We start from the raw sequence: 24,753 nt of genomic DNA, 5'->3' as shown, positions 1-24,753 counted from the left end.
GAATGCTTAAATTGTGGGCCCGACCCGAATGTCGGGTCGGGTCGGGTTCAGGTTCGGGCACAAAATCTAACCTCTAGACGCCCATCAAACCTCTCTCAACTGACTGCGTTCTGCAAGGAAGAATGGGCAAAAATCCCCCAAAGTAGATGTGAGAGGCTGATTAGTCACTACAGAAACCGTTTGGTTGAGGTAATCTCTGCAAAAGGAGGCGCAATATCCTATTAACTGAAGGGGTTCACATACTTTTGCACACATGATATCTGAGTTTTTCTTAAATCAACCACTTTTGTTAAATAAAGAATGACAATATAACTATTTCTTTTGTTTCAGTCCATTATTTGGAATGTCAGTATTGTGGATTTGGGTATAACTTAACATTTAATAAGGTTATTTTAGTTTTTTTTTACAAAAAATCTGACCATCGCTGTGGGGTTCACAAACTTTCGAGCAGCACTGTAAGTGGTCCGCATGCGCGCATGCGTACTGGACGTATACAAACGCGCTGGCCCTCAACGACTTCCTGCGTACCGATGGCTGACCACTGAACACGAGATAATCACTTCTCAAAATGTCGGAAGCAGGCCCCACTGAGTAATTATTTCCGTGTTCCCCCACCCCCGTCAAAGGACAGACGGACGACAGAGACATCACCGGAGCTACCGAAAAAAGGACTTTGGCTGAAAAGTGGCTGCAGGAGGTACCATGGCTAGAAGCAAATGATGCTCGCACGGATATGTGGGACAAAATTTGCCGTGAGAATCCCAATGTCGCTTATAAGAGCAGCGCATTTTATGTAGGGTCAAAGAATTTCAGCCATCCAAACTTTGAAAAGCACGAAAAAAACAGCATGTGGCAATTAAGCAAACTATCGATGTCAGGCAGCACCCCACTTGCCCTATGGACAAGTGGTAGAATAAAGTTAATGAAGAGCAGTGCCATGCACTGACAAATGTGTTTTTGCTCACATTTCACAAAGCTAAACATGCACGTTCAATGAGCTCTTATGAGGAGGAGGACATCCCACTTTTACAAAGGTTTGGAGTTCATGTGGGAGCCGCATAATGCCCTTTATTTTGAATTAGTACTGCTTTTATGTTTATTTCTTTACATTTCACTTCAAAGTAATGGCAATTTTGTTGTGCCAGTTGATGTTAATCAGGCATTAATTGTTAATATAATTAATTAAAGGTATTTGGCTCTAAGTAAAGCTTGTCATAATTTTATCGCATCAGGCGGGTCGGCTCTCAAGCTCAATGAGGACCAAGTCACATCTCCAGGTCCTCCTCTGAGAACCTGGGCAAAAAAAATATGTGCACCCCTGCATATTGAGCAATGCATTGAACTAGGCATTAGAAGCCGATTCATGAGCTCGCGATAGCCGAATTCTATCTCTGCTATCGGTTCATTAAATATTTAATGGCTAATTACTGCTGAATAGTAACTTTACTATCGATACATCTGTATCTCTCACATGTAAAACCGGATCTACGGTCGTATCGGTTTATCGTTCTCAAGCTTAGTGCAAATACTTATGTTCCTCACTGTATATCAGTGAATAAATTATTCCAAAACAAAAGTGTAGTTATCCGCAACATGGAAGCATTTGCATGACTGACAATGGCAGTGAATGAATTAAAGAGCCTGACAATGGACATTGCCTCACATGATACCACAAAGCACATAAAAACAAAGGCAAAAAGTTAAATATTCCTCTTTGTAATGACCAAGTCAATCCCCTGACCTGGTCTAATTGAGTATGCATTTTCACTCATTGAAGACACAACCAAAGCTAAAATACTTCAGGAACAACGAAGACAGTTGCAGTTTTCTGCCTGTCAGAACATCGCCAGAGATGAAATCCAGCATCTGGTGATGATCAAGTTCTAGACATTAGGCTGTAATTGATGGCAAAGAATTTGCAACCAAGTATTAAAGTGAAAGTTTGATTTATGATTGTTCATTTTTCCTGCGAATTTTGCTCACTATACAAGTAGGAGGAATGCACCCACAAAAACGCAACTTGTTCAAGTTCATTTCATTGTTAATTTTTCCTGCGAATATTGCTCCCTATACAAGTAGGAGGAATACACCCACAAAAACACAACTTGTTCAATTCATTTCATTAATGGACTGGGTGTGTAAAGTACTACAAAGCAGGCAAAGTTTGTGCAGCATAACACGATTTCTGTAAAATTTGCACCACTTTCTCTTGATCCACTTTTTTCCTCTGATGTTTGGCCATGCTTTTGTTCTCTGGCGCAGATAAACCTTGACCCACATTCTTTGATTTCAAACTCTCCTGTTGTCACCAGCAGAAAACTCGACATCACCCTCCGCCCGTGTGCATGCTACCATTCATTCTCCTGTATTTATTTCTATGCATGTCATTCCCAATGTCACGGCCGCGTGTTGGCTGATTCTCTTAAGATGTTCATATTTTTTTTAGTATCATCCATATTCGTTGATGAGAGAATTATAAAATAAAGACTCCGGAGGGCTCAGATTAAATAGTTGTTTGGCCTCAGAGGGGAACGTGTCACAAAGAGACTGGCGATGACGCTGTGTGAAAACGCTGTGTGAATTTCTGATGCTGTTTTCCGCCTGTGTCACACTACAAGGGCAATGCTCTAATGAGTGGATTTATTTTGCACGTCAGTGTTGCTGGAAAGGAGCGTAGATCACGAGCAAAAAGCATGTTCTTTGAAGTCGCCTTGATTCTCTCAATTGCTCCCTTGCAACAGACTTCAGACTCTTGTGATACCCTTTGTGCTTTTGAGTGAGGGGTGAGCGAAGCAGTCAGAAATGGGAAAAAAAAAAAAAAAAAAGGAAGCAGAGTGAGAGAGGACATGTAAAAAAGAGATGCAATAGTTGGAGATTACTTGCAATGTAGATAGGGAGGAAAGAAATGCTCATCTTGTGTTTAATGGGTTGGATAAACAACTATTTATATGAATATAGTCTGTGTCATTGCCATGGCAACCCCAGATCACCTACTTTAGTCATTCCCAACCAGTGATTTGCAGCACATAATGGTGCCATGAGGGAAAACTTGTCCAATTTTATTTAACTAATTCTAGTGGAAATCGATTTACAGAATCATTTGGGGTGATCTTACAAAAAGATTTTTTTTTTTTCATATAAAATCTAGGGCTGCACCTATCGAATATTTTAGTAATCGAGTAATCGACTGAAAATTCTATCGATTAATCGAATAATTGGATAAAACATTTTTTAGGTAAAGAGCAATTATAAATATACATGAGGATAAAAGACATTTAATCCAATATTGAACATTTTTTAATCAATATCTTTATTTTCGATGTACATTGATGAAAACAGCCAACATTCATTGCTTTCACCCAAAAAACTTCTAGATCTTATAAAAACATATTTCTTACCTAAAAATGTAATTACGCTTGATAACACACATCACTTGAAAACTACGTGTTTTTCCTAAGATTTTCAATTGAATTTCCATTTGTGTCCAGCTATTTTTAAGTTAAGTTTTAAGTTAGTCTAAACTTTAAGTGCTGATAGGATTTTGAGTTTTTGCAGTGTTCAAAATAAATGTATGATACCTGCTGTAGAGGAGCACATTAGGGACCAGTGCTATTTGGTGTCTTTTTTCAGCAATGACTACTGAGCTAAAACTGACTGTTAGCTTTATTATGTTTTAATTTTACACCCTCATCACTCTACAGCACTGTGTTTTTACAGATTAAATAAAGCCTGTATGTAAGACACGTTAGCCACGCATCGACAGTGGTCATAATCAATAGAAAACTAGCCCTCCGAAGGGCTAACCTTACGTGACCGAGTGACAGTAACGTTATATTTATTAGCGCTGAGAAGTCTACTGCTTAAAGATGGCGGCCGTTTACTAACGCTGCCCAGACGCGGCCGAGTCTGTCATTTCACATTTCGTAGTTCGTGTCGGCTGCAGTAAGGTTTTTTTTCTTTTTCTTTTTTTCTTGTTGCTTCTTCCTCTACGCACGTGACTTCAGCACATTATATCGTCCCCATATCAAGACGTCCAGACTTCCAGCCCCCTCTGCCCTCTTCGTGTGCCCGGCAATAGACCACTATCCTTAGGTTGGGCTTGGGCAGCCACGCGCTCCTCCGACGATGGCCGGTTTGTCCGGCGGTCCTTCTCCAGCTGCTTCCCCCTCAACAATCATTCCTGCCCGCAGCAGGGGAACGACGAGCTCGCTCGCCGCCGATCAGTGAAGGCTGTCACCCTCACCGCCGTGTGTGACATGAGTTGGGGTAGTTTTGTGCTTTTTTTTTTTCATTTTCGAAAAGCGAAAAAGATTGGAACAGCCTCTCGGCTGTCATTCTCCAGCTGGGAACGATGAGCTGTAACTTGCTCGCCGCAAGTTGAAGTGAAGACGGTCAACCCTGCTGCTGTGTGAAATAATCCTGGGTAGTTTTGTGTACTATTTCGTTTTCGAAAGGCGTGGCTAAGACTTGGAAACGGCGCTCGGTTCAGATTAGCATGTCTGCTAGCTGTCGAACCTCCAGCTTTGTTTACGCTCTTTCGTCCATCTTCGAAGCCGGGCAGGGAAATGACAAAAGCCGGACTAACTCCAGTGGCATAAAACACTGTTTGGGAGTTGCAAGAAGTCAACAGTTTTGACCATTATGCAGTAATCTTGCTGTCGTACTGAAAAAATGCATTTTTCATATTTCATAATCCATTTAGCACAAGACTGTTATTTGTCATTAACATACCATTTATTTAGCAATTGGGGAAAAATACTTAGATTAAGAAGAATATCCTGTAAAAATATTACTGGAGTAGAGCGATTGACGCAATGATGACATTTTGATGCTCTGTGTCGTATTTTCCTTGTTCTGAATCTTCCCTCTCAATGGGTTTAATTCTAAATCAGCTGAAATCGTGACCATGCCGACATCATCCTCCAATGACAGCCGTAGCTAAAAGGCAGATTAAAAGACTGATTTCTCATCATCAGCGCTTTGTCAGATTTTTGTATATAGTCGAATCATCTCAAAATATTATTCTAATTCACATAATAATGCTATTTAAGATGTTTTTTTCATGCCGTCACAGGCACTTTAAATCGCCTCTCTGTTGAAGCAATAGAAATCTAATCCATTTGACCTGAAATGGCTGGCAGCCAATGAGGTTAATCACAAATCAATTTACACTGTAATCGTGCTGATCGCGCCATTTTTCAAAGGATCAGAATTGGGTGAAAAGCATCAGGTTTTTAATTTAAAGAATATGTTTTTCTGCTTCACCCTCGTACAGCCTCTCACTCTCCCTCCCGCTGCTTTTCTTGGTCAGCAGTGCACTGGAGTTTGCTTGGAAAAGTTAACGATAATTGACAGGCGTTGATGCTTTGATCTTGCCAAAGAAGCTTGGGAGCGCTACCTTCAAAGGCGCCAGACGCGTCAATCGCCGTTTAGCTTGTTAAACACTAACACTAGTGTGCTGTGGCAACTCATTGTGTGTGTGTAAGTGAGTGGCTGTTCTCAGCACCATGAGCGGATTTCAGCGGACTCTCAATGAAGCATTTAATGAAGACAAGCATTTTTCTGCGTTTTTCTTGTTAAAAATAATTTACATTATGAGGGCGGCACGGTGGGACAGTAACATGCTTAACTTTTTTTTTTTTAAACGTTTTTTTATGAGGGCGGCACGGTGGGACAGTAACATGCTTAACTTTTTTTTTTTTTTTTTTAAACTTTTTTTTTTTTTTCGGTATCTGATCGGGACTTTGTATCAGCAGATTCTTAAAATCAGGTGACTCGGACTCAGGTGCAAAAATATGTGATCGGGACATCCCTACATAGGTCTATACTTGAAAATTGAATCTATATGCACATTGTTCATTGGCCCATTAATGTGTTTCAGCTGTCATCTTTTGTCAAAATGATGTGCTGAGTCTGGCTGCCTACCTACTTCACCAGACTGACTTGATTGACTGGCTGGCTAGCTGGTTGGCAGACTGACTTGCTGACAGACTATTTGGTTTACATGCTGACTGGCTATGTTTTCTCATGTTTGATTTTGTTTCAAATAGTATATGCATTTCTTTCATTATTACTTTAATTGAGAACAGAGCTGGATTCTGTTGTATAAATTAGAAATGTCCCGATCAATCGGCGTCCTGATCGATCGGCGTCCCGATCGATCGGGTCCGATCACGTCATTTTCAAAGTATCGGAATCGGCAATAAAATATCGGCCATGCCTTTTTTCTAATATATATATATATAAATATATATATATATATATATATATATATTTTTTTTTTATTAAATCGTTTTCTAATTGTATTTAACGTTACAGACATAATATGTTACACTCATCCAGAGTCTTTAGTATAGGCTTAAGGTAGGGTTATCAAAAATATCCCGATAACGGCGGCAATTAATTTATTAAAAAATGTGCCACGTTAAAATATTAAACGCAATTAATGGATGCGCTGCACGACCCTCTCACTCATTGTCGCGCTCAATCTGTAATGACGCCTTTTACCTATATAGAGAGATAAAAGGCAGCGCAAAATGAGTAGAGTGAATTTTGACAGCCTTTGGAGCCATTTTTTTATTGTGGGGAAGCAAGGTGGCAATTGATCTTTGTCTTGACACCTTAAGTTATTTCCCAACACAGAGAAGATATATCAATTATCAATTGGTAGCACGACGCACAGTCATGGTTCCACTTCCCATCATGCATTTGGGATGGCCACAGTATCATTTACTGAAAGCTCAACAAATACACTAAATGGCAATATTTAGTCACAATATTCAAAGTCACAAGTCTTTCTATCCGTGGATCCCTCTCACAGAAAGAATGTTAATAATGTAAATGCCATCTTGAGGATTTGTCATAATAAACAAATACAGTACTTATGTACTGTATTTTGAATGTATATATTCGTCCGAGTTTTATTCATTTTTTTCTTAATGCATTCCCAAAACGTATATGATCGGGAAAAATTATCGGGAATGATTGGAATTGAATCGGGAGCAAAAAAAGCAATCTGATCGGGAAATATCTGGATCGGCAGATACTCAAACTAAAATGATCGGGATCTGATCGGGAGCAAAAAAACATGATCGGAACAACCCTAGTATAAATAAAATGCTCTTAATCCCAAGTGATTATTCTGTTTGTATTAACAGTTAAATTCACTGGCACATTCAGTTCTAATAAAGAACAAATAAGTTTAAATAGAAGACATTACAAATACTTGTCATTATTAATCGTAATCAATATCGGAAAAGAACAAATAAGTTTAAATAGAAGACATTACAAATACTTGTCATTATTAATCGTAATCAATATCGGAAAATCGGGTTTGAGAGAAAATAATCAGGATTTTATTTTTAGGCAAAATCGAACAGCCCTAATTGATGGTAATGGCTCCAATGTATAGTATGACTTCTGTCATTCCTATTGCTGAAGTACCTTTCCATACAACTTTGAGTGAAAGATCACTGCCAGGTAAGTCATTCCAGCCAAGTGTTGCCGTTTGGACAAAATGTGGATGGGTTCCTTTTGAAGTTTTAACATGTTCCAAACTTTTTAAGAAGGCTTAATTACATCTGTCAATTCCAGGTGATTTCTGGCCTGTCCATGGCTCTTGTTAGAATCCTACTTTGTAATGTTGGCAGCTATTAGAGGGCTCTTCTGGGCAAAGTCAAGGCTGAGCAGTTAAAAAAAGTGAGGTCAAGAGAGGTGGACAGCCATTTTAGAGGTCCCTGCACTTAGAATACAGATTAAGCATGTCACGTTAAACAGTCTTTTCCTTCATGCAGTTCATTTCTACTGAGAAAATCTGGCACTCTTCTGTATTACAATCCGAAATAGGCACTCCGATATTATCAAGAGGCCAGTCGTATCAAATCAATTCATACGTAGCCACACATCTGTTCTCATTCCACAACACCTGCATCTGTGATCTTTCCAGACCATTTCGGACTTGGAAGCCCAGTTGTCGAGTTTGCTCGAAGAGCTCCAGCTGGCCCGCGTCCAGCACAAGCAACAGCTGGCCGAGGCAGCGGCGCTGCGGGAGGAGGAGCGGCAAAGGGCTTACCTGGACAAAGAGACGCTCCGCTCTGATATGGAACTGGCACTGCGTGACCTTAAAAGGAGCCACCAGCAGGAAAAGGAAGCAGCCGAAGAGAAGGTAAACTAAGCGTAAACTGTTTGGTAAATGGGAACAAGGTGTGCTGTGGTGCGAATTCAACAGATTGTTTTCTGTGTCAAATAAGTGACAAGATCGATGAACATGGTTCCCAAACAGTTATGGGCAACAAATTCACCTGACTTAAACCCTACTGAATATTTAGGGATACAGGTAGTCCCCGGGTTACGACGTACTCAACTTATGTGATTTCGACTTCATGACGTTGGAGTCTCGTCCGCCATTTTGTCTCCAGTCGTTTTTTTTTTCCTTTTTAAGTCACGTAAACAGTATCTTATTTTTACTTCATTAAAATTATGCGTTCTGTCCTCACTAAATGTGAAGTTGTTCAACTTGACAGACAGCAAATTTGTAAAGCTATAACACACAAGTACATTTATGTTCCAAACAACACCCATTTTTACAATAAAACAGTTTACACAAAACAATTGGTGTTCAAACATCCATCTAGTCTGATCAATATGTAAATTTAGTGGATTAAATTAGCCTAATTTGCCTAACAAAAGTCTGGTACCTTAAATGCTACGAATGCTAGCATGTTCACAATTCTCATAGTAAATCGCTCACACACACTGTAGCTCTAGACTTAATTATAAATACATATACAGACATACATTATATTAGCTGAAACAGCTTACAGCCTTATGTGGGCTAAACCAGAGCGCAATTGTCCTAAATTTATACATGTCAAACGAGAGTCTGCTCCTCAGTCATAAGGTGACAGTCCAGCCAGACCCAAAGCTGCCATCGATATCGATACCGATACCATTCCGATACCACTCTGTTTGCAAAAAATAAATAAAATACAGTGGTACCTCTACAAATGAAGTTAATTGGTTCCAGGACCTTGTTTGTAAATCGAAATGGTCGTATGTCGAGCAGGATTTTCCCATAGGAATACATTATAATTTCATTCATTCGTTTCACAGCCCAAAAACCTACGCTAAATTCTTAATAAATACTGTTGGTACTATTGCAAACAGCGATTACACAGAGCAAAACAAATAAATTATGAATAAAAATGGAATAATAATGTAATAAAAGTAATGATAATAATAATAATTCCTGTAATAATGTAACAAATTGGGTTTTAATGTGGCAGATGTGTTTTGCGTGGTGTACCTGAACGTGGCAGACTGAACTGACTTGACAGAAGGAGAGAGGATTTTTTTCTACTTTCACTTTTCATGGTCTGTCGATGGTGTCAGCTGCGGCGGACAGTGGGCATTAGAGGTGGAAGTCTTTGGGCACCTAACGATTCGATTACAATTCAGAGGCTACGATTCGGTTATAAATTGATTATTGATGATCCCCCACCCCACCCCCGCTAGTAGCTGCTTTCAATGTTTTGTACATTAGTTACAAAAACTGTTTAGTATCAAGTTAACAGTTAAAAACAATAAATAATATACTCAAATCCCCATTCTGTATCAGCAGCTTTAAACTACATTCAATTAATTTAATGTTGTGAATCAACCGTTAAAGTTGTTAAAATTGCTCCCGTTATTCCATAATTTCCCTTTTGTCTACTTTCGACATATGAAAGTTTTAAAACTATTTTAAAGATAGATTCAAGTCAATATTTTACCAATTTAGGAGTATTTTAGATAAAAAGTTAATTAGATTCGCTTAGAAGGTTCGCTACAACAGCCTTGCAGGGAAGCATACTGCTTTAAGATGGCGGTCGTTTACTAACGCCCGCATCTAGCTTTCTGTACATGTCTATAATGCATCTAGTCCTATATAAATATGATATCTACCGTAACATTATATGGACGTACTCTGTTGCAGCTGTCGGCAGCAGTCAGGTATGTTGTTGTTGTTTTTTTTTTTTTTTTTATCTCGCGACATGAGTTGAGCTAGAGCCGTGAGTTGAGCATTGGCATTACCCGAGGGGCCGGGTAATGACAAGCATGATGTTTAGCTACTCTCGCTCCGTTCCTCATTGCGTCCCAAAGAACGCGTGGCGCGCTGAGTGTGTTTTACTTCCGCTTTACTTGACATATTTCAATAATCGGAATTTGGATGTTTGTGAATCGTTCTCGAATCTTCCATGGCCAAATCGCGAATAATCTAAGAAATCAGAAATTTCGCACACCTCTAGTAGGCATGGTGTGTTGCACAAGGTATGAAATAAATGATTAAAAATCTGACGAAGCCGGCGATTTCTTTGGCGATGTTACAATACTAGTAATAGTCACCTCAACTTATGAAGACTGGCGAACGGAGATCGGAGGAAGACCATTGAGATCGTAGACATTCTACGGCCGTATTGTCTCGCCAGTTCACGGATGCGGACACAACACTCATATGTTTCTATTCTATTCTATTCTATTCTATTCTATTCTATTCCATCTTCATTTCAATGGAAAGCCTCACCTTTTTTCTTTTTTTCACCACTTGCACTAACATTCTTGGAACCCATGTTGATTTCTCTCACATGAAAATCCGCAGTGCGTTCGTCTTGCGGGAAAACAATTAAACTGCGGTGTGGTCATAAATTGTCGCATTTCGAGCATGTCGTCGGATGGAGAAACAAATGGCGAGTCAAATTTTACGTTGGATGTCGAAAAGATCGTGTGTCAAAGCGATTGTATGTCGAGGTACCACTGTCCTTTTGGAATTTTTGGATAGTTATTTTGAGATTTAGGGGTATTTAAAGGGTTAATTCTGATTTACGCAGAAATTCGGGTTACGTCGCCAGCGTAGGAATGGAACTCGTTCTTAACCCGGGGACTACCTGTGTTCTCAATAGGAAACATTGAACTAAGGTAACAAAAGTTGATTTAAAAAAAAAAAAAAAAAAAAAAAAAAAGATTATTGGAAGAAATGTATTTTTGGCACATACCAGTAGAAGCACCAAAACACTAGACACTCTTTTACAAGAAGAAAATTTGTTTCTTGCTTTTCTGTTCTTCCGAGAAATTGCCGTAATCTTGCGCTGCCCGAGCAGGAAGCTAGTTTAAGGTGGTGTTGAACAGACGTTAATCTATGCGACCCGGCCAATCAAAGCCAGCGTTTTTCATTAGACGCCATCCATGCACCAGATGTGCAGCATTAACTCCCAAATTCTGGCCTTTTTTGGCTTCATGTGGCCCACAGAACCAGGGAGGAAATGGACTGGAGGAAGAGAATGAGCTTATTACAGGGTAATTCTCATTTGAAAGGAGGAAACTATTCCCCATTCCCCTGTTGTTTTCTGTTTTTGGATACGTCAAAGTGCTTTATTTTTTATCTTTCAGTTGTGTGGGAATCTGGAGTGGATTCAAAGTAATGCATGTTGAACTTGGACTGATAACACTATCAGCTATTTTACTTTTTAGAAAAAAGATGAATGATTTCACCTTCCTTTTTTGTTAGTGTAGGCTTCTTAAAAAAAAGAAAAAAAATCACCAAATGTCTTACTTTTACCCACGTTCGCCCCGCTTACTTTCTAATCTGTCTCCAAGTTTGACTCGGTACCGGCGAGAGAAAACTTCATACTTTGTTGCACCCTGTTTTTGCTCCCACATGGGACTGAAGTCAGCCAGACCTCAGATCTATATTGACTGCATCGCCCTATTTGGTAAGCTTAAAAGGTCTCATTCTTTTTGATGCCCACGAAAAACGCTGTCCTCTGCAGTCCACTGTTCTCTTGGAAGCACAGCCTGGGCAGAGTAGTTTTTTTTTTTTTTTTTTTTACAAACACATCTCCCAGATCCTGGAAAAAAGGCCCGAGAAATCCATTAAATCCATGAATGGATTCTCATCAAAGACGTTTAAAAGAGGGGGGAGACATAGAGGTAGAGAGGTGGGGGGGATTTGGGAGTAAAATAATGAGAAACAGAATATCAGAGAAGATAAAGAACAGGGGAAAAAAAGCTAGTTCCCTGCTTTTTAGTTTAGCGGTAAGAATATAGAGGAAAGGCAACGTGAGGAGAAGGTGTGTAGGGAGGGGGTTCTTAGGTTTTGCCATTGAACTTTATCTTTGGAAATGTATGTGTGTCCTCCAATCGCTGTGCTCCACTGATAGGCCTCTGAAGCCACCTCTGTGCCTGATAAAGACGCCTCATCTCAGGGTACAGTCAAGCTCCTGCTCCCCTGTCTCACCCACACCACCTCCTTATCTAACTTTGTTATTTTCTTTGGTGCACAGCACGCTGTGGCTGTTTCTGTCCACCTCGAACTGCCAAACACCCCTCTACACAACTGTCTCCTGTCACAAAGTGTGCTAAAACTCAAAACATTGGGTTGTATTTAGAATGAGTCAGTCTGACTCGTAGAATGCAGTTTGACATACTGGTTCATTGAATCAGCTCCAACTATTACAATATCTATACGCTTGCCATCCATTATCTATACCAAGGATCTGTGGGGGTCGAAGTTGGTCACGAGGCAGGGTAACACTATAAACTGGTTTCCAGCCAATCATCGTGATAAGCTTGCCAAGATTCTCGAGCATCCCTTATATTTCCAAATTGTTCCAGAGTCCAAACTGTTGTCATATTTTAACATTAAAGGGCTTCACGGATAGAGGGACTTGTAGTTCTTAAAAGATAAACGTTATTTTGAGTTAAAATAATTTGATATTGAAACCTCTCTTGAGGTTTTCATTTTTATACAATTTGTAAAATTAGTTTAACTAGTAGGTCGCCATTGTTGCTGACGTCGCAGGATGGTGACGTCACTGGGTTATGCTACCGTGCTTCCAGAATATGACTCTAATGACATAAACATGTCATCTGTTCAACCCTTTCAATTTGAACCCGAGAGGAGCATTAATGAGCAGGACAGCATTGTCGATATTTCACGAAACAAGGAGCAAAAGCAAAATTAACGGGAAAGACTGGATGAGACGAGACGCGAGTAGGAAAGAAAAAACTGTGTTCTGCCAAAATGTGCTACACCGGCGAAACATCATACAAGAAGTGAATTTGACACCCAAAGCAGTACCGTGCGCTTTTAACTTGTTTTGTTTAGATGCATACAGACAGAACATACTAAACATACTAGGAAATACGTGAATGTAGTATAGTGATCCCTCGTTTTTCGCGGTTAATGGGGACCAGAATCCACTGCGATAACTGAAAAACCGCGAAGGGCAATGTAGTTATTCAGATCTTTCATTGGAAAGAGATACATATAAGACATGTTTTGTTTTTTACCTTTTTCCTCAAAGTATATACATATATATTTTTAAAAACTTTATGTATATATGTATGTATATATATATATATATATATATATATGTGTGTGTGTGTGTATATACAGTGGGGAGAACAAGTATTTGATGCACTGCCAATCTAATACTTGTTCTCCCCACTGTGTGTGTATATATATATATATATATATATATATATATATTAGGGCTGTCAAAATTATCGCGTTAACGCGCGGTAATTAATTTTTTTTATTAATCACGTTAAAATATTTGACGCAATTAACGCACATGTCCCGCTCAGAAAGTATTCTGCCTTTTGGTAAGTTTTACAGCAAGGCTTTTTGCGCTGTCCAACAGCGAACTCTTGTGGTCGCTTTGCGACATGGTTTATTATTTTCTTCTTTTCTTCATTATGGCTGCACGACGTCTCGGGCTGATAATGTTGTGCTTATATGATCCTTGGACAAGATATGTCCGTAAGTATTGTTGTTGTAAAGAATGTACATATTATGTTAGTAAGCGAAATGTTATATTTTTTGTATGAGAAGCTTTTTGTTTATGTTTAGTGAACCTGTATAGCGTGCTAAGCTAACGTTGTTGCTAATGCAATGCTGTGTACTTTTTTGTTGTTGTTTCACAACGGTCTAAAGAGGACAGTGGTTTGAGGCCATTTTATTAATAAATCAGATGAAAAAGGAAGAAGTCTGATTATTAAGGCGTCGTTCACTAGCTGTCTAGCTTTGGAAAAAGTAGACGCTTCGGAGTGAGGACAGCATAGACAGATTTAAATGACAGTAGAGTGAAATGCCCACTACAGTCCTTATGTACCGTATGTTGAATGTATATGTCCATCTTGTGTCTTATCTTTCCATTCCAACAATTTATTTTACAGAATATATATATATATATAATTTACAGAAAAATATGGCATATTTTATAGATGGTTTGGATTGCGATTAATTGCGATTAATTACGATTAATTAATTTTTAAGCTGTAATTAACTCGATTAAAAGTTTTAATCGTTTGACAGCCCTAATATATATATATGTGTGTGTGTGTGTGTGTGTGTGTGTGTGTGTGTGTGTGTGTGTGTGTGTGTGTGTGTGTGTGTGTGTGTGTGTGTGCGTGTGTGTGTGTGTGTGTGTGTGTATATATGGCGGAAAACACAGACAACACTGAAAAAGTTTTTACTCTTGCACCCCTCTTTAAAATAAACTGCATTATTTTAAGCCAAAAGAACTGTTGTGTTTGATAGAACAATATGTCTATATGCTGCCATAGCAGATTCATAGTGCATTAAGCCCCCGAACTATTTTTAATTTGTCCGTTTTACCCTGGAGACCCCCGTTTACAGATGTCGCATAACCGCTTTTGTTTCAACACAGCCATAAAAAGGTAATTGATTAATATTTATTATTCAAAATGTCTGTCATTTTTAGCTTAGAATCGTTAATTGATGTCTAATATTTAGTTTGAAAAAAAAAAACGACTTTAAAAAATTACTCACTAGCATATTTTAAACTTTTAAACATACGTCACAAAGAAAAAAATGGTGTCTGTAAATAAGTCATGCATATCTACCTCATTACTATCGCTTAATTGTATTTCTTTGTTACTGTCGCATTTTCTCCGATATGTTAGATGATAAATAATCGATCCAATCAAAAAAAATTTGGGGGGAAAAAAAACGTTTAAAAGGGTAAATATATGAAAAAGAAAATCTCGAACTCTCCTTGATGTCTGCGATTTCTGCATTGCGACCCTTGTTATATTGCCATGTTTCACCCATAAAATCCCTCAAAAATCCGGCTGTGGCCATTCAAAGCTGTGTCTTGACACTCACTGATACATGCTACATAGAGGTGTTGGATTGAGATAAGGTAAGTATGCGATTATATCTCATTAAAATCAGGGTGTCTTTAATTATGCTCTCTTATGCTCTCACCTACAGTTAGGGTTTCGCTTTTAATTTTTTCTTTTTTAAATGCCCTCCTGTTTAAGATTTTTCTTTCCCCAGAAAATTGAGATTTTAAGCTTTCCAGTGATGTATCACACATGCATATAGGACAATTTGGAAACTTGGCCAAATTGGGGATCTCAGAGCGGAACTTCAAGTCACCTGAGTGTTTTCCGTCGTATATATATTAGTGCTGTCAAACGATTAAAAAATTTAATCTAGTTAATCATATGTCAACTGTGTGATTAATCATGATGAATCACATTTCCCTCGGGATGAATAAAGTTGCTCTTCTGGAAAAAAAAACCCCCAGCAAAATACTATAATTGACTTAAGATTTGTTTTAAGATGAAAAGTATGATGTGTGAATGAATTAATACTTAACCAAATAGAATTTTAAAATTTTATTTAACAACTTAGATCGTATAAAATAAAAAATAAAATAAATTGTATTATACAGCAAAGAGTTTTAACAGATTAAAGTGCCTCAGACTAACAATGTGGCTCAAGTACCGTTTGGCATATTACCCAAATTAACTGCCAATTTACAGAGCAGACAAGCACAATACAGTAACAATAGCTAGTGTTTCAAAAAATGTGGAAACAACTTGTCTGTTAAATTGAACATTTCACACAAATAAATGCAGCATTTGCAGTTTTACACTAAATGGCCTGAAATCTGTGTGAGATATAAAAAAAATAAATTGTCAATTTTCACACACTTAACTGAAAAACATTACACTAAACTGTGTGTAAAGGTGTTTAGAAACACTGCTTAAGTTAGCCATACTCTTATTTTTTTTTTTCAACCAACTGCTCAGGCAAACTAGCTTGTTGAAATTTTCAGATAACAGAGCAGACCTTTTCTTTTGAACAGTGTGCCCTATCAAAGAAAACAGTCTCTCGCAAAGAACGGTTGTGGCAGGTGTGACCAGATACTTTTTTTGCTAGGTGGGACAGCTTACTGTGGGCACCATTGTGCGCAGACCACCACTGTAGTGGACATGAGTCCATGCTGGCACTGCCTTGTACCTGTCTAGTGGTTTGTCATTGGTTGTTGTTGTTTGTTGTCATTGGATTTTCAAGGCCCTCGTCTTCGACTATGTTAATGGGTCTACACTCTACAGTCTCTGGCTACCCATGTAGTGATAGCAGTAGTCAACCTACTTGTTGTCTTTTTGTTGGCAAGTCCGAGTCCGCACTCTGCCAGTGTAGCTTGACGGCTGCAGCTTGTTACCACAGTGTTAGCGTCATTGCTAACACTAGCGAAGATATGCTTTGCCCGAAGGTGGTACTTTAGGCTGGTTGAGCTTCGATCGAAGGACAGTTCATTACATCAGTATGTGCACACAACTTTGGTTTTATCCAGATTTCCATTAGGCAGCTTTTTTTTTTTTTTTTTTTTTTTAATGTTTTTAAGCACTTAAAATGTAATAATTTTGATAAGTTTTGAGCATGTTACTGTCCCACACAATTATTTTTAAACAAGAAAAAAAGTACACACCCAATTCATTTTAAAAAAGAAAAAAAAAATGTTTTCTTTATCAAATGCTTCATTGAGTGTCCACTCAAATCCGCTCTTGCTGCTCACTTATACACAATGAGTTGCCACAGTAACTGTTTAACATGTTAAACGATGATTGGCGCATGCGGCCCTTTGAAGGTCGAGTCTCTGGCAAGATCAAAGCTTAACCATCTGTCAATCATCGTTTACTTTTATAAGCAACTCCAATTCATTCTCTGACAAACAAAGAGCAGGGAGGGAGCAAGCGTGAGACTGCGATCAGCTCGGGACAGCTCATCTATATATATATATATATATATATATATATTTTTTTTTTAATCCGCAATTGACTAAGGGCGTGAAGTTTGAAGCGCGAAGTAGCGATGGATCACTGTAATATCAAATAAGGGTGGTTTAAATATGCTATGTGACTAATGTGATCAACAGATTAACAATCTGCTTTTAAGATACCACAAGAAAACGATGCTTAAAAGTATGAGAGGGAAACACATGCAAAAACTATTTTGAGGCGATGAAAAGGTAATAAAAGATGCAGTAAAAAGACAAATATCTGACAAGTATCTGCCGCTTTTAACCGATGTGCGCATGTGTTGGACATCTCGCCGAGTAGATGGAATTGTAGAAGACCGGTAGTGTTTGTCTAGTGGGTGACAAACTACATCATCACCCCTAGCGTCAATTGCGTGCATAAAACATGGCGCCCTCCGTAGGTCAAAACATTTACAAAATATTTTAGATTTTTAAATCAATGGCAATATTTTATGTTTCTAATAACATATTTAAGTAAAAGAGAACAATTGTGGCTTATTAGAGCCAAAAGTCTTTAAGTCCAAGGTTCCCTTTAAATAACTTTATATCAGTATATCAGTATGCCACAATGCTGTTTATTTTCAATCATTTGATTAAAAACTGTACAAGCAAGTGATAGGGTATGGAATTAGATGTACTGGAAAAAAGCGACACAGTAGCATACTATTTTTGCCCAAATGTAAAGAGGGGTACGATCATTTGAACACCATAGTTTCCAGTTGTTTTGAATTCATCACTCATCACACAAGTTAGGACGATGCGGTAACAAAATGACCAAGATGGAATTAATGCTGGTATTCCCAGCATGCCTTGCAATGGCCTTTTTTAAAAGCCTTTTGTCACTGATGAAATTGCTCATAATTTGTTAGTTTTCATTACCTGTTTGTTTTATTTACAGTGGGGCAAATACGTATTTACTCAACCACCAATTGTGCAAGTTCTCCAACTTGAAAAGATTAGAAAGGCCTGTAATTGTCAACATGGGTAAACCTCAACCATGAGATACAGAATGTGGAAAAAAAAAAAGAAAATCCCATTGTTTGATTTTTAAAAAATGTATTTCCAAATTAGAGTGGAAAATAAGTATTTGGCCACCTACAAACAAGCAAGATTTCTGGCTGTCAAAGAGGTCTAACTTCTTCTAACGAGGTCTAATGAGGCTCCACTTGTTACCTGTATAAATGGCACCTGTTTTAACTCATTATCGGTATAAAAGGCACCTGTCCATAACCTCAGTCTGTCACACTCCAAACTCCACTATGGCCAAGACCAAAGAGCTGTCAAAGGACACCAGAGACAAAATTGTAGACCTGCACCAGGCTAGGAAGACTGAATCTCCAATAGGTAAAACGCTTGGTGTAAAGAAATCGACTGTGGGAGCAATTATTAGAAAATGGAAGACATACAAGACCACTGATAATCTCCCTCGATCTGGGGCTCCATGCAAGATCTCACCCAGTGGCATCAAAGTGATGACAAGAACGGTGAGCAAAAATCCAAAAACCACACGGAGGGACCTAGTGAATGACCTACAGAGAGCTGGGACCACAGTAACAAAGGCTACTATCAGTAACACAATGCGCCGCCAGGGACTCAAATCCTGCACTGCCAGACGTGTCCCCTGCTGAAGACAGTACACGTCCAGGCCCGTCTGCGGTGTGCTAGAGAGCATTTGGATGATCCAGAAGAGGACTGGGAGAATGTGCAATGGTCAGATGAAACCAAAATAGAACTTTTTGGTAGAAACACAGGTTCTCCTGTTTAGAGGAGAAAGAATACTGAATTGCATCCGAAGAACACCATACCCACTGTGAAGCATGGGGGTGGAAACATCATGGTTTGGGGCTGTTTTTCTGCAAAGGGACCAGGACGACTGATCTGTGTAAAGGAAAGAATGAATGGGGCCATGTATCGAGAGATTTTGAGTGAAAATCTCCTTCCATCAGCAAGGGCATTGAAGATGAGACGTGGCTGGGTCTTTCAGCATGACAATGATCCCAAACACACAGCCAGGGCCACAAAGGAGTTGCTTCGTAAGAAGCCTTTCAAGGTCCTGGAGTGGCCTAGCCAGTCTCCAGATCTCAACCCCATAGAAAATCTGTGGAGGGATTTGAAAGTCCGTGTTGCCCAACGACAGTCCCCAAACATCAGTGCTCTAGAGGAGATCTGCATGGAGGAATGGGCCAAAATACCAGCAACAGTGTGTGAAAAGCGTGTGAAGAGTTACAGAAAATGTTTGGCCTCCGTTATTGCCAACAGAGGGTACATAACAAAGTATTGACATGAACTATACTTGACATGAAATACTTATTTGCCCCAGTGTATGTACCGTGTGTTTGCGGTGTGTGGTGATTTATCACGCCCCTTGTTTGGTTATTTAAGAACACCTAGTGGCCATTCTGTCATCATATTATAAGTATCAGCACTTCAGAGAAGAGTACAGTTTACGTTTATGATAAATGCCTATAAAAATGACGATAGAAGGAATATATGATCCTACCTTTGACTTCGCACATAACTCTCACATGATGCTTTTTCTCCACTCTGCTCATTCCCTGCTGATGGTGTGTGAGAAAAGGTCACGAGGTCTCAGCCTTGATAGCAGATGAGAAGCGTCCGGGAACTCGGATTTACTCTACACACCGTCACACTTAAAACTGCCAGAGGAGATTAGCAGTCCACATTTTGTCAGATATGTTGACCTATAAATGTGAGGAGCTGACCTATATGCGCCGCACCATCTAACATCATATGCACTTACTCTCGCTGCTTCTAATTTCTGGCAGTGAGTGATTATGGTGCCATGCAGCCTCCCCAGTACAAATGAATATGACATCGGCCGCCGTTAATGGCAGCTAATGAGTTAAAACTTCTTGACTACCTCAATCAGGACTTTGAGTACAAGGTTGCAATCACTGTCAGTGTGACTTTGCCCCCACCCTGTCACTGCTGATTTACCGGGACGGTCCTCTGCCATTTGGAGATACACCAAATCACATTACACCCTCGGTCATGGATTAAGATGAGGAACATGGGCCAGAGGATGATCAAAGAGGACCCGCATTCACCTTGTGCTGACAAACCAACTTAAGAGACAAAAGAGATGATGCGAGGCAGAGAAAATGATCCGATTTTTGGTGAGAAAGAGTTCAAGTTTTAAGGATGTGGGCGGATTAACCCTGGTTAACCGTCGGCGTGCTTTGATGTGTCTCAACTTTGACTGTTGTGATATTATTTCAGCTTTGTTTCAAAGAGAAAGATTTGTTCTCTGTTGTTGTTTTGTATGCGAGCATTAGTGTCTGTTGATTTGAGTCCACACAAATCGGAGTTCCGCGGCGCAGTATCGGGCCCGGTGGCGGTGAGGGAGTGACTCACCCAGCAGATGAAAGAGTCAAAGTAAAGGCTCTGCCATCCCTCCCCGAAAAAAAAAATAAAATAAAAAAACATCACACGCGTCAGTTGCTCACTTTTTTGAAGTCATCCAGAAAGAGGGAGGCAAACGACACACTTTCACAATCGCATTAAAACATGGCGTCAGGCCGCTTCCATCTTGTGGCACGCTGCAGATTACACATCGGTTTGAAGTGGAGTTTTAAATGGGACACCAGGATGTCGGGTTTTTCAGTTCCTCGTTCAGCTCCGAATAGTCTTGCATCTTTACATCAGGCAGACTTCCTGATCAAAGCGGGTAAGCAGGCGTAAATGAGGGGACGTGAGGTCTACCTTGCAAGGAAAACAGAACATTGACCCTGTTCAAGCAGAGTTTAATGACCATTTGGTCGAATCTGAACCTGCCACCCATGTGATTTTACTTAACCCTTTATTGCCAAATGTATCACATTTGATACAGCTAAAATTGCATTATTTTGAGAGTAATTCAGAATTTTGACATTTCTTTGGGGAAAAAAAAATTGATGGATGCAAGTCAAGACATGCATTTGCAGGTTCCATGAGAAAAAAACAGGATTTAGCGAGGGTTATAGATATTAGAGCGCTTATTACACATATTCATTTTGACATTTCTTTTTACAAATTTTAAAGGTTTCATTAGGACCTAGAGTAGGGCGGTAAACCGAAAATTTACCGTCACCGAAATTCTTCACGATGACCGACGTAATTTTGACCATGTCGGTGAATTCGGTAATTTAATAAAACAAGAAAATATAGTCTTTTTATACCGCTTTGACGCTGTGTTGTTCGGCTATGTTCATTCCCCTTTAAGAAAGCAGACAGTGTGCTTACGTATGGAGTCACATGGTTTTCAGGAAGCCAATCAAACAGAAGCCCGGTAGGCTAACGATAGCGGCTAACGCTACAAGTAAACGGGATGGAGTCGGGCTTAAGTTAGCTAACTTAGCTTCGCCAAACTTTCACCCAACATTAAGTAAACTCTTGGCGGGTTCCAGACGGGCTTTCACCCGCTGTCCTCCCTGGTTCTCACGATATTAGGAGAGGATGCTTTCACTGCTTTCTTCTGGTAGCCAAGCCACAGGCTAACGCTAGCAGCTAAAAACGGCTACAAATGAACGTGAAAGAGTCGACAGCGGCTCTAACCTTGTCGAAACGGCGTAAATTAATGAGTGGACTGGGCACGGACTTCATGTAGCAATCATCATGTCGCGTTATTTGGCATCTCTGTGTGATTTCTCTTAAAGCTTTCATGATGGTAAAGCACTCAAGTAGCGTAATCCAACAGTGAAGCCTATATATAATATGACAGTTTAATGGCCACAGCTATTTTTCTGTATGTGTTGGCTTTATTCTGCCATCACAAAACTTTAAATGTTTCATTGGCATCAGAGCAATACAGTTTTAATCTGGTTGTGTCTGTGTGGGGGGGTGCATGAATTAAAAAATGTTTCGGGGGGGGGGGGATAAACTGAAACCTTGACGTAAACACTTGTGTTGAATAATTATGTCACAGCAGCCATTACCAATAAGTTGTCTAAAGTGTACTGTTAAAGCTGCAAGTCATTTGTGTTAGAATGACATGTTTGCACAGTCGCCATATTGATTTTTATAATGTTGTACATTTTTCAAGTCATACAAGCTGTTATAAATGTTCACACTAGAATTCTTATTGTTTACAAGATTTTTTTAAATACTTAATGTTTAGACTGCATGTGCAATTGTTAAATTGAAAGCTGGTTAAATAAATTAAACGAGAAACGGTTAATTTGTATTCCATGCATTGATTCAAATTTTCAAATTATATAACAGTCTGCTTGGGCGAATTTATCGTCATTTATCGTTATCGAGGTAAATCTGCTCGATTTATCGTCATACGTACTTAAGGCCATATCGCCCAGCCCTATTAGGACCTTATTTTTTTAAATATTGAGATTCTAGTTCAGGGGTCCCCAACCTTTTTTGCACAACGGACCGGTGTTATTTGGGTCTTTTTTCACGGACCGGTGTTCTGACAAATTTTGCAACCCATCAAGAATTGCAATGATGCGGTTCTGTGCATGCGCGTAACGTTAAACATAGCCGCAAAATGCGCAAATGCAGCGATTCCAAAGTAAACACCACAAACTTTCTTGAAAGAAAGGAATATTAACTTATGTTTGATCATGGAAGGACTTGTAGAAAAGTTCTCCACAGATACATCCTGCCATGTTAGCTGCACACAACAACTGCTTACCGCTCTCACCATTAACAACTTCGCCTTGTCGTTAAGCATTAATTAAGAAGCTCGCTTCACAAAGATACGATGTTGGAAATTGTAGCAAGGTTTTCAATGCTCTCCTTGCGATTTCAGGATATTCCGGAATGACTTTAATCCAGAACCTCTGTAGAGTTGTCTCAAATGTACGTTTAATAAGGTCGCCGTCATTTGCGATCTCTACAAGTTGATCCTCCTGTTGCACAGACATGCTCGAATCACTCGGTTTATTCACAAACGGGTCACGAATCCACTCCTTCGCAGTTCGTGGGTCTTCAAGGTTGTAGGCTCGTCAGGTGCCCTTTTCGCCGTAAAAATATCTCCATAGACGTCTGTTTTCCAGTCATCTTCGCTCGTGTGGGTGCTAATTATTTCCGGGAACAAATGTGCTGCGCCCGCGGCCTAGTAATACGTTATTATCGAGGACAAGCGCACATAGATATATTATATACACAAACAAGATGTACTGCTAGCAGTCCAATCAATAGATTTCAATGACGACATTCTATTCTATCCCGTAGTATTATATCTAGAGTAGACAGGGATATTGGTGTGTTAAGCAGGGGCACAGGGTTAATTCGGCCAGAATGCGTTCGTTATTAAATTATTATTTCTGTGCGGCCCGGTAGATAGTGAACCCTGTTCTAGCTCCTCTTGATGTGGGCGGCCCCCTACTTGAATGCGAGGTGCAGTGCATGACCGATCAGAGCCCTCCGTACATTATGAAGTCTATGACAAGCCTTTCTATCGTTGGATCCCTTTAATAGCGTTTTTTATTGCCATGTTAAGCAGCCACCATTTACTCGCGCTAGCTTAGGAATTTCAAGAAATCAACTCCACCGACTAATTAAACCGCCGCTAACTCAAACATTAAAGTGCGTACGAAACGAGAAAAAAAGTCTTAAATAGGATTATTATGTGAATTCGAATCATATTTTGAGACGATTCGACTATATACAACAATTTAGCAAAGCGCAGATGACAAGAAACTAGTTTTTTAATCTGCCGGTTAGCCACGCCTACCATTATAGGGCTTTAGCGTCCCCAACAGGTGGATGACGTCAGCGGATTCACGATTTCATCTGATTTAGTATGCAGCCCATTGAGGGGGAATTATTCACAACAAGGAAAACAGGACGAATAGAGCCGAAAAATGTCATTGTTTCAGTCTCTCTACTCCAATATTTTTACAGGATATTCTTTTTATCCAATTATTTTTCCCCAATAGCTAAATAAATGTCTTGAGAAGGACCAGTCAGCCTGTTGAGGGGGAATTATTCATAACGAGGAAAACGTGACAAAGAGAGCCGCAAAATGTCATTGTTTCAGTCTCTCTCCTCCAGTACTTCTCAAATAGTGGGGCGCGCCCCACTGGGGGGGGCGCAGAGCGATGCCAGGGGGGGCACATGTGACCTCGGGGAACATGTTTTTTTTTTTTTTTTTTTTTTTTTTTTTTTTTTTTTTTTTTTTTTTTTTTTTTGGCCGTACTGGAATAAAGTGTACTTGCACATCCACTCAGTAGGTGGCAGTGGCGCTCTCATTTTCAGAGTGCGCGCAGTATTTTTGAACTAAGGAAGAGCACTCAGCACACACAGACAACAGGTATGAAGAGCAGTGTGCCACCTCCGTTTTTGAAAGCCGTTTTCCGACCGGACTCACTCACGCAGCGACCCACTGTCTTGTCCGGTTCTCACGTCGCCGCCCGAGAAGTGCCATTTTCAGCTCGGGATCGTCACGACGACCGCCCTCACCTACGGTTCTACCTCGGCCGCAGTGAATGCGCTTTTTTCGTGCCGTTTGCCTTTTAGCTTTGACTTTTAATACAATGGGTGATGATGAAAGACCACTGTTTACTGTGTCTAAAAATAATTACAGCAGACAGCCAGAAGCCAAATCAATTAAGACGCCACTTAAAGACATTAGACCCCAATCTCATTGTTAAGCCGCTTGATTTTTTCAGTGAAAACGTGCCGA

General features: G+C 39.6%; 1 protein-coding gene across 8 annotated transcripts in view; it reads left to right on the top strand.

Annotated features, from left to right (window-relative positions):
* Positions 1–24,753, top strand: part of cep112 (centrosomal protein 112) — a 295,686-nt gene that overhangs the window by 139,034 nt on the left and 131,899 nt on the right. For all 8 annotated transcript variants that reach the window (XR_009060878.1, XM_057817528.1, XM_057817531.1 and 5 more), the window contains exon 20: positions 7,946–8,164. Coding sequence is in view for 7 of the 8 variants with exons in the window: in XM_057817528.1 (XP_057673511.1) it covers positions 7,946–8,164 (219 nt within the window). In the remaining variant the exon portion in view is untranslated. The remainder of the gene's footprint in view (positions 1–7,945; positions 8,165–24,753) is intronic.

This window comes from Corythoichthys intestinalis, chromosome 16 (genome assembly GCF_030265065.1).
Source record: "Corythoichthys intestinalis isolate RoL2023-P3 chromosome 16, ASM3026506v1, whole genome shotgun sequence".
In the NCBI taxonomy this organism is placed as follows: domain Eukaryota; kingdom Metazoa; phylum Chordata; class Actinopteri; order Syngnathiformes; family Syngnathidae; genus Corythoichthys; species Corythoichthys intestinalis.
This window is presented reverse-complemented; position numbering and strand designations above follow the sequence as displayed.